This window comes from Vicia villosa, linkage group LG6 (assembly GCF_029867415.1).
Source record: "Vicia villosa cultivar HV-30 ecotype Madison, WI linkage group LG6, Vvil1.0, whole genome shotgun sequence".
Classification (NCBI taxonomy): Eukaryota; Viridiplantae; Streptophyta; class Magnoliopsida; order Fabales; family Fabaceae; genus Vicia; species Vicia villosa.
In genome coordinates, this window is record NC_081185.1 from 50,979,533 (window position 1) to 50,990,444 (window position 10,912).

The 10,912-nt window shown below is 38.2% G+C and overlaps 1 protein-coding gene across 1 annotated transcript; it reads left to right on the plus strand.

Moving 5' to 3' along the window:
• Positions 1-312: 312 nt before the first annotated feature.
• Positions 313-10,566, plus strand: LOC131613651 (uncharacterized). The gene is made up of 3 exons (XM_058885301.1): positions 313-430; positions 10,091-10,164; positions 10,252-10,566. Exons 1-3 carry the CDS (start codon positions 313-315, stop codon positions 10,564-10,566), a joined length of 507 nt encoding a protein of 168 aa, XP_058741284.1.
• The last annotated feature ends 346 nt before the right edge of the window (positions 10,567-10,912 follow it).

Consider the following 10,912-nt stretch of genomic DNA (forward strand, 5'->3'; position numbering starts at 1 on the left):
GATGTTCGGGGAAGAAAAGAGATAGAATATTTGGAACTGAAGCAAGGTAACATGACGGTACCCGAGTAAGCTGCGAAGTTTGTTGAGTTGTTAAAGTATTATGTACACTACAACAATGATGAGGCTAACGAGTTCTCAAACTGTGTGAAGTTTGAGAATGGTTTCCGTGACGAAATCAAGCAGGGTATCAGGTACCAGAGGATCCGTCGGTTTACTGACTTGGTAGATTGTAGCAGAATCTTCGAGGAAGATAATCTCAAGCTGAAGTCATCTCACTCTCGCGAGTTGGTTGATAAGAAGGGAAAAAAGCCTATGGATAAGGGTAAGCCAAATGGAAAAGGTAATCCAAGAGCTGGCGGTTGGAAGAGACCTAGTGGGGGAGATTCTAGTGCTCCTGTTAGGTGCTATAAGTGCGGTGAACCTGGACATCGTATCCATTAATGTTAGAGTGAAGAGAAGAAGTGCTATAGGTGTGGTAAGGCAGGTCATCTTGTTGCGGATTGCAAAGGGAAGGTTGTGACTTGTTATAAATGCGGCGAAGAAGGTCATATTAGTCCACAGTGTCCTAAGCCGAAGAAGAATTAAACTGGTGGTAAAGTGTTTGCCTTATCTGGTTTCGAGACTACCCCTGAGGATCAATTGAGTAAAGGTACGTGTTTTATTCATGGCACACCATTAATTGCAATTATAGATACTGGAGCAACTAATTCTTTTATTTCTATGGATTGTGCTTAAAGACTGAATTTAGAAATATCTGAGATAAATGGAAGTATTGAAGGATAGAAAAACACTTAGAAAGGGGGGGATTGAATAAGTGTGACTTTAAAAACTTGGGCGATAAAAATAAATTGCACAATTATTTTTATCCTGGTTCGCTGTTAACGAAGCTACTCCAGTCCACCCCCGCAGAGATGATTTACCTCAACTGAGGATTTAATCCACTAATCGCACGGATTACAATGGTTTTCCACTTAGCCGCAACTAAGTCTTCCAGAGTCTTCTGATCACAACCTGATCACTCCAGGAACAACTGCTTAGTTCACTCCTAAGACTTTTTCTAGAGTCTACTGATCAACACGATCACTCTAGGCTTAGTTCACTCCTAAGACTTTCTGCTCAGCCAACTGCCAAGACTTCCTGCTCAGCCAACTGCTAAGACTTCCTAGAGTATACTGATCAACCGATCACTCTAGTTCCTTACAACTTAATGTAATCAATTCAAGAGTTTACAAATGCTTCTTAAAAGCGATAATCACAACTGTGATATTTCTCTTACAGTTTAAGCTTAATCTCACTAAAATATTACAACAGCAATGTAGTGAGCTTTGATGAAGATGAAGATTCTGAGTTTTGATTTGAACAGAGTTTCAGCAAGTTAATTTGAATTGTATTGGTGCAGAATCGTTAACCTTGCTTCTCATCAGAACTTCATATTTATAGGCGTTGAGAAGATGACCGTTGAATGCATTTAATGCTTTGCGTGTTCCGTACAGCTTTGCATTTAATGTTATACGCTTTTGTCAACTACCTCGAGCCTTGTTCACGCTGTGTCTACTGACGTAGCCTTTAGTAGCTTTAACGTTCCTTTTGTCAGTCACGTAGTCTGCCACGTGTACTTCCTTCTGATCTGATGTTTGTGAATACGACGTTTGAATATCATCAGAGTCAAACAGCTTGGTGCATAGCATCTTCTGATCTTCTGACCTTGAAGTGCTTCTGAGCGTGATACCATCTTCTGATCTTCAGTGCTTCTGATCTCATGTTCTTCTGATGCTTCCATAGACCCATGTTCTGATTCTGCTTCGACCATCTTCTGATGTCTTGCCAGACCATGTTCTGATGTTGCATGCTGAACCATTTGAGACACAACTTCTGAGCGCTGAATTATGCGTACTCTTTATATATTTCCTGAAAGGGAAATTGCATTGGATTAGAGTACCATATTATCTTAAGCAAAATTCATATTATTGTTATCATCAAAACTAAGATAATTGATAAGAACAAATCTTGTTCTAACAATCTCCCCCTTTTTGATGATGACAAAAACATATATAAATGATATGAATTTGCGATCAGAAAGAGTAGACGGCAAAAGACAAATTACACAGCTATAGCATAAGCATATGAATATGTCTCCCCCTGAGATTAACAATCTCCCCCTGAGATAAATAATCTCCCCCTGAAATAAATACTCGAAGAACTTTGATAAAAGACTTCCCTGATTATTTCGGTAGAGACGATCATATAAGCTTCTGCCTTCAGAGAATTCATAGCTTCTGACTTCTGCTTCCATTGGACAGCTTCAGAACTTGAATTTCTTTGATCTTCAGAACATTCACATCTTCTGATTTCTGCTTCCCTCGGATAGCTTCAGAACTTTGAATGTCTACCAACATCACTTCATGCTAGATTTGTATCAGAACATTGTTGAATGTACCAGAGCTTCATCAGAGCATCTCTACATCCTGAAATGTTACAGAACAAAAACTAAACGACAAAAGTCAGCATGAACGAGTTAGAACATAAAATGTATATTCAAATACATGATATGTATCAGAGCCAAATGTATCAGAGCATTTAGGCTAAAAACGTGTATCAGAGCAAATAATGTATCAGAGCCATAACATTATATGTATCAAAGCAAATAGAATTTTGTCAGAACAGGATAGACAATGATATTCAAATTCTATTATTAGTGCTTCTGATTCATTCTTCTTTCTTGCTTCTGATTTCTGAAGCTTGATAGCACTCAGCTTGCTTCAGTTTCCATGGTTTTGCTTCTAGTGTTTGCTTTGAAGATTTTCTTCACTTCTCTGTACCTGCAAAACACTTAAACCATATAGAACTTGCAGTTCTTGTTAGTGAATGTGTGGGAGCCTTTACCCAGCAACTGATAGATTTAATCAAATCATTTATCATTTATCTTTCTCCCCCTTTTTGTCATAACATCAAAAAGAATATTTAAAACGATTCAGATGTATAAAACGACAAAAGAAAACACTGGAATGTGAAACAAAGAAACTTTTTCATTGATAAGCAAAAGATATTACACAAGGTTCCTATGTTTGACAAGCAGAAGCAGCAAGGAAAAGAAAACTACAAAGTAGAATTTCCAAAGAGGAAATGACTACAAAAATTAAAAGAAACAACATTCGGTCAAGAAACTCAACATAGAAGTTGAGTATATCTTCCCACAACTCAAGAAAGTCTTCTGTCTTTGGATGAAAGTTGATAACAACATCAAAGAAGAGTCTGACTTGAGAGGTATTAGAAGAGCCATCCCGAGATGCACAGAGATCTGTCGCCTTTGAGTCATGGAGCTTCAACAGGCTTAGGGAGAACGCTAGGTTTTGAGAGAAGAAAAGAAAAACGAGAGAGAGAGAGAAAAAAAAAAACTTTTAAGAGGAAAACAAAGAGATAGGAAACCAAAAACCATTTTGAAGAGTATTTAAAAGAAAATAAAGTGAAACGAATGATGAAAAGTATTTAATGTTACGTGACGTGAGGAGAGATAATAAAGACAAATGAGGTGACTGGCACAGTTACCTATGGTCGGCGTCCCTTCAACTGCACGCGCGCTTATCCATGAATAGTAACGACAGGTTTACCATCCCGAGATAAAACGTAACAGCTGTTTTGCTTTAAAAGAGGTTCTGAATCAACTTAGACAATGAAACGTTAGTAATAACCGAATCATAATTTCTAAAAGAATTTAATCAGAACTTCTGACAAAAAAAAATTTTCCTCATTCATTTCAGAAGATACTCATACATGAGAACTTCTTATCTTCTCATTCTGGGCATAAATCCATACTGATGTTCTTCAGAATGAACTTAAACCTATCTTCAGCCAGGGGTTTTGTAAAGATATCAGCCCATTGATGGTCTGTATCCACAAAGTTTAAAGAAATAACACCCTTCTGAACATAGTCCCTTATGAAATGATGTTTTATCTCAATATGTTTAGCTTTTGAATGAAGAATGGGATTCTTAGATAAACATATAGCAGAAGTATTATCACAGAATATAGGAATGTTACTCTCATATATCTGATAGTCTTCCAACTGACTTTTCATCCAGAGCATCTGTGTACTACAACCAGCAGCAGCAACATATTCTGCTTCTGTTGTTGATAGAGCAATAGTTGCTTGCTTCTTGCTGTACCAGGAGATCAAATGACTTCCAAGAAATTGGCAACTTCCTGAAGTACTTTTTCTTTCTATTCTGTCTCCAGCATAATCAGCATCGCAGAATCCTACTAAGTTGTATTCTTTAGATTTTCTGTAAACTAAGCCAACATTAGTAGTACCTTTCAGATACCTTAGAATTCTCTTAACAGCAGTTAAATGAGATTCTCTAGGATCTGATTGGAATCTAGCACACAAACAAACACTGAACAGAATGTCAGGTCTAGAAGCAGTCAAATATAGAAGAGATCCAATCATACCTCTGTATAACTTCTGATCTACCTTCTTACTTACCTCATCCTTACCTAGGATGCATGTTGGATGCATAGGAGTTTTGGCTTCTTTGCAGTCTAGAAGATTAAACTTCTTCAGAAGTTCCTTCACATACTTGGTTTGGTGAACGTACGTTCCTTCTGATGTTTGATTTATTTGTATTCCAAGGAAGTACTTGAGTTCTCCCATCATGCTCATTTCAAACTCAGCCTGCATAGACTTAGCAAACTCCTTTCCAAGTGTAGCATTAGATGTTCCAAAAATAATATCATCTACATATATTTGACAAATTAAAATATCCTTTTCAAAGGTTTTACAAAAGAGAGTAGTGTCCACTTTTCCTCTAGTGAAACCATTATCCAGAAGGAAAGAACTTAAGCGTTCATACCAAGCTCTGGGAGCCTGTTTCAATCCATACAATGATTTCTTTAGTTTAAAAACATGATTAGGAGACATAGAGTCTTCAAAACCAGGAGGTTGATGGACATAAACTTCTTCATCTATATAACCATTTAAGAAGGCACTCTTAACATCCATCTGATAGAGAGTGATGTTATGTTGAGTGGCAAAAGAAATTAATAGACGAATAGATTCTAACCTGGCCACTGGTGCAAAGGTTTCTGTATAGTCAATCCCTTCTTGCTGACTATAACCCTGAGCCACCAGTCTGGCTTTGTTTCTTACCACTTCACCTTTCTCACTGAGCTTGTTTCTGAAGACCCATTTTGTACCGATTATGTTGAATCCATCTGGTCTAGGAACAAGATCCCAAACATCATTCCTTGTAAACTGATTTAGTTCTTCTTGCATAGCAATTATCCAGTCTGGATCTTCTAGAGCATGATCAACAGAAGTTGGCTCGATCAAAGATACAAGACCTAATTGACAGTCTGCATTGTTCTTAAGGAATGCTCTTGTTCTGATTGGATCATCCTTCTTTCCAAGAATGACATCTTCTGAATGACCAGAGATGAGTCTGGATGATCTTCTGACAGATGGTTCTTCAGATATGCTTAGATCTTCCAGAGAAGCTGATACTTGGTCTTCAGATTCTTTGCTTCTGAGAAGCTCTGCTTCTGATGCGTTGCTTCTTGGCTCAACAACTTCTGATATGTCAATATCATAACCTGCAAAATTATCAAACTGCTTTGGTTTTTCAGAACCAAGCTTATCATCAAACCTGATATTGATTGATTCTTCTACAACCAATGTTTCAGTATTGTATACTCTGTAGCCTTTTGAGCGTTCAGAATATCCAAGAAGGAAACATTTTTGTGCTTTGGAATCAAACTTACCAAGATGATCTTTAGTGTTCAGAATAAAGCATACACATCCAAAAGGATGGAAATATGAAATGTTGGGCTTTTTATTCTTCCACAATTCATAGGGAGTCTTATTTAGAATAGGTCTGATAGAGATTCTATTCTGAATATAGCATGCAGTGTTTATTGCTTCTGCCCAGAAATGCTTAGCCATATTGGTTTCATTGATCATGGTTCTGGCCATTTCTTGAAGAGTCCTATTCTTTCGTTCTACAACCCCATTTTGCTGTGGAGTTCTAGGACAAGAGAAATCATGGGCAATACCATTTTCTTTGAAGAATTCTTCAAAGGATCTGTTCTCAAATTCACCACCATGATCACTTCTGACCTTTATGATTTTACACTCTTTTTCAGATTGAATCTGAATGCAGAAATCAAAGAACACTGAATGAGTCTCATCCTTGTGTTTTAAGAATTTTACCCAAGTCCAGCGGCTATAATCATCTACGATGACTAATCCATATTTCTTTCCTCTGACAGATGCTGTTTTGACTGGGCCAAACAGATCAATGTGCAAGAGTTCTAATGGCCTTGAGGTAGAAACAACATTCTTAGACTTGAATGCAGGTTTGGAGAACTTGCCCTTCTGACATGCTTCACAAAGAGCATCTGATTTGAATTTCAGATTAGGGAGTCCTCTGACAAGATTTAGTTTGTTAATCTGAGAGATCTTTCTCAAACTAGCATGACCTAATCTCCTGTGCCAGACCCACTGCTCTTCAGAAACAGACATAAGACAAGTCACCTTCTGACTCATAAGATCTTGCAGATCTGTCTTATAAATGTTGTTCTTCCTCTTGCCTGTAAATAGGATTGAGCCATCCTTCTGATTTACAGCCTTGCAAGACTCTTGATTGAAGATTATATCATAACCATTGTCACTCAATTGACTGATAGATAAGAGGTTATGTGTTAATCCTTCTACAAGAAGTACATTAGAGATGGAAGGAGAGTTACCAGACTTTATAGATCCAGAGCCAATTATCTTGCCCTTCTGATCTCCTCCGAACTTGACTTCTCCTCCAGACTTAAGCACCAGGTCTTGGAACATAGACCTTCTTCCTGTCATGTGTCGCGAGCATCCAGAGTCCAGGTACCATGACATGTTGTGCTTTGACCTTCTTGCAGCCAAGGATATCTGCAATGGGAATAATCTTATCCTTAGGTACCCACATCTTTTTGGGTCCTTTCTTGTTAGATTTTCTCAAGTTCTGTTTGAACTTGGATTTAGCATTGTAAGCAATAGGAGAAACAGCATGATAATTCTTAATGTGAGTTTCATGATATTTCCTAGGTTGTGTCACATGCTTCTTAGTGTGTGTAATGTGAAAACTTTGTGCATGTGAAGTGTGCCTAATATCATGTGAGTGGCCATACTTGAACTGATCATACAATGGCTTGTATGTAATTTTCATTTCATCAACAGGTTCAAGTTTGTATGGGGTTTCACCCTCAAAACCAATGCCAACTCTTTTGTTTCCAGACACAGCATATATCATAGAAGCTAGCTGACTTCTGCCAATACTTCTAGATAAGAACTTCCTGAAACTTAAATCATATTCTTTCAGAATATGGTTTAGACTGGGAGTGGATTTTTCTGAATCAGAAGGAGATCCAACATTATTGGATAATTTTAAAAGTTTTTCTTTTAATTCAGAATTCTCCAACTCAAGCTTCTTTGTTTCAAATTCAAATTGCTTTTTCAGCTTTTTGTATTTGAGACTAATCTGAGACTTGAGTTCCAGAAGTTCAGTTAGACCGGAAACTAACTCATCTCTAGTAAGTTCAGAAAATACCTCTTCAGAATCTGATTCTGATGTAGATTCTGATCCGTCATCTTCTGTCGCCATCAGCGCACAGTTGGCCTGCTCATCTTCTGAATCATCTTCTGACTCATCCCAGGTTGCCATAAGACCTTTCTTCTTATGAAACTTTTTCTTGGGACTTTCCTTCTGAAGATTTGGACATTCATTCTTGTAGTGTCCAGGCTCATTGCATTCATAGCACATGACCTTCTTCTTGTCAAATCTTCTTTCATCAGAAGATTCTCCACGTTCAAATTTCCTTGAACTTCTGAAGCCTCTGAACTTCCTTTGCTTGGTCTTCCAGAGTTGATTTAGCCTTCTGGAAATCATGGACAGTTCATCTTCTTCTTCAGATTCTGATTCTTCAGGATCTTCTTCTTTGGCCTGAAAAGCGTTAGTGCATTTCTTGATATTGGATTTTAATGCAATAGACTTACCTTTCTTTTGAGGCTCATTTGCGTCCAGCTCAATCTCATGACTTCTCAAGGCACTGATAAGCTCTTCCAGAGAAACTTCATTCAGATTCTTTGCAATCTTGAATGCAGTTACCATAGGACCCCATCTTCTGGGTAAGCTTCTGATGATCTTCTTTACATGATCCGCCTTGGTGTATCCCTTGTCAAGAACTCTCAATCCAGCAGTAAGAGTTTGAAATCTTGAAAACATCTTTTCAATGTCTTCATCATCCTCCATCTTGAAGGCTTCATACTTCTGGATTAAGGCTAGAGCTTTAGTCTCCTTGACTTGAGCATTTCCTTCATGAGTCATTTTCAAGGACTCATATATGTCATAGGCCGTTTCCCTGTTAGATATCTTCTCATACTCAGCATGAGAGATAGCATTCAGCAAAACAGTTCTACATTTATGATGATTCCTGAAAAGCTTCTTTTGATCATCATTCATTTCTTGCCTTGACAGCTTCACGCCTCTGGCATTTACAGGATGTTTGTAACCATCCATCAGAAGATCCCATAGATCACCATCTAGACCCAGAAAGTAACTTTCCAGTTTATCTTTCCAGTATTCAAAGTTTTCACCATCAAATACCGGCGGTCTAGTATAACCATTGTTACCGTTGTATTGCTCAGCAGAGCCAGATGTAGATGCAGGTGTAGGTGTAGTCCTTTCACTTTCATCAACCATCTTTTAAATGAAGCGTTTTTCTCTTCCTGAATCTTTTCTAAACACGGTTAAGTGCTTGCACCTTAGAACCGGCGCTCTGATGCCAATTGAAGGATAGAAAAACACTTAGAAAGGGGGGGATTGAATAAGTGTGACTTTAAAAACTTGGGCGATAAAAATAAATTGCACAATTATTTTTATCCTGGTTCGCTGTTAACGAAGCTACTCCAGTCCACCCCCGCAGAGATGATTTACCTCAACTGAGGATTTAATCCACTAATCGCACGGATTACAATGGTTTTCCACTTAGCCGCAACTAAGTCTTCCAGAGTCTTCTGATCACAACCTGATCACTCCAGGAACAACTGCTTAGTTCACTCCTAAGACTTTTTCTAGAGTCTACTGATCAACACGATCACTCTAGGCTTAGTTCACTCCTAAGACTTTCTGCTCAGCCAACTGCCAAGACTTCCTGCTCAGCCAACTGCTAAGACTTCCTAGAGTATACTGATCAACCGATCACTCTAGTTCCTTACAACTTAATGTAATCAATTCAAGAGTTTACAAATGCTTCTTAAAAGCGATAATCACAACTGTGATATTTCTCTTACAGTTTAAGCTTAATCTCACTAAAATATTACAACAGCAATGTAGTGAGCTTTGATGAAGATGAAGATTCTGAGTTTTGATTTGAACAGAGTTTCAGCAAGTTAATTTGAATTGTATTGGTGCAGAATCGTTAACCTTGCTTCTCATCAGAACTTCATATTTATAGGCGTTGAGAAGATGACCGTTGAATGCATTTAATGCTTTGCGTGTTCCGTACAGCTTTGCATTTAATGTTATACGCTTTTGTCAACTACCTCGAGCCTTGTTCACGCTGTGTCTACTGACGTAGCCTTTAGTAGCTTTAACGTTCCTTTTGTCAGTCAGCGTAGTCTGCCACGTGTACTTCCTTCTGATCTGATGTTTGTGAATACGACGTTTGAATATCATCAGAGTCAAACAGCTTGGTGCATAGCATCTTCTGATCTTTTGACCTTGAAGTGCTTCTGAGCGTGATACCATCTTCTGATCTTCAGTGCTTCTGATCTCATGTTCTTCTGATGCTTCCATAGACCCATGTTCTGATTCTGCTTCGACCATCTTCTGATGTCTTGCCAGACCATGTTCTGATGTTGCATGCTGAACCATTTGAGACACAACTTCTGAGCGCTGAATTATGCGTACTCTTTATATATTTCCTGAAAGGGAAATTGCATTGGATTAGAGTACCATATTATCTTAAGCAAAATTCATATTATTGTTATCATCAAAACTAAGATAATTGATAAGAACAAATCTTGTTCTAACAAGTATGCTTATTGACACTCTTGTGTCAGGTTCAGTGACTACTTCGTTTGCTTGTTTGGACTATCCAATCGATGTTTTTGATAGAGAATTCGGAATGGACTTAGTGTGCCTTCCGTTGGAACAACTCGATGTTTTTCTGGGAATGAACTGGTTATAATTCAATCGGGTTCCTATCAATTGTTTCACAAAGACGGTTATTTTTCCTGAAGACGTCAGTGTTGAGGACTTGGAGCTGACTGCTAGACAAGTGAAGCAGGCGGTTGAAGACGGGGCTGCCGTATTTATGTTGATTGCATCTTTGGAAGCGAAAGGAAAAGCGGTGAGTAGTGAATTACCGGTAGTGTGTGATTTTCTGGAAGATTTTCCAGAAGATGTGAGAGAGTTACCACCTGAGAGAGAGGTCGAGTTTGCTATTGAAATGATTCCTGGAACGAGCCATGTGTTGATGGCGCCTTATCGTATGTCGACATCTAAATTGGCTGAATTAAAGAGTCAATTAGAATAATTACTTGAGAAGGAATTTATTCATCCAAGTGTTTCGCCTTGGGGTTTGCCGGTGTTGTTGGTAAAGAAGAAAGAAGGTTCGACGAGACTGTGTGTGGATTATAGACAGCTGAATAAAGTCACTATCAAGAATCGGTATCCGTTGCCAAGGATTGATGATTTGATGGATCAACTGATTGGGCGTGCGTATTCAGCAAGATTGATTTGAGGTCTGGATATCATCAAATTCGTGTGAAGGCAGATGATATTCAAAAAACTGCATTCAGAACGAGGTGTGGTCATTATGAATATACAGTGATACTGTTTGGAGTTACTAATGCACCTGGTGTTTTTATGGAATATATGAA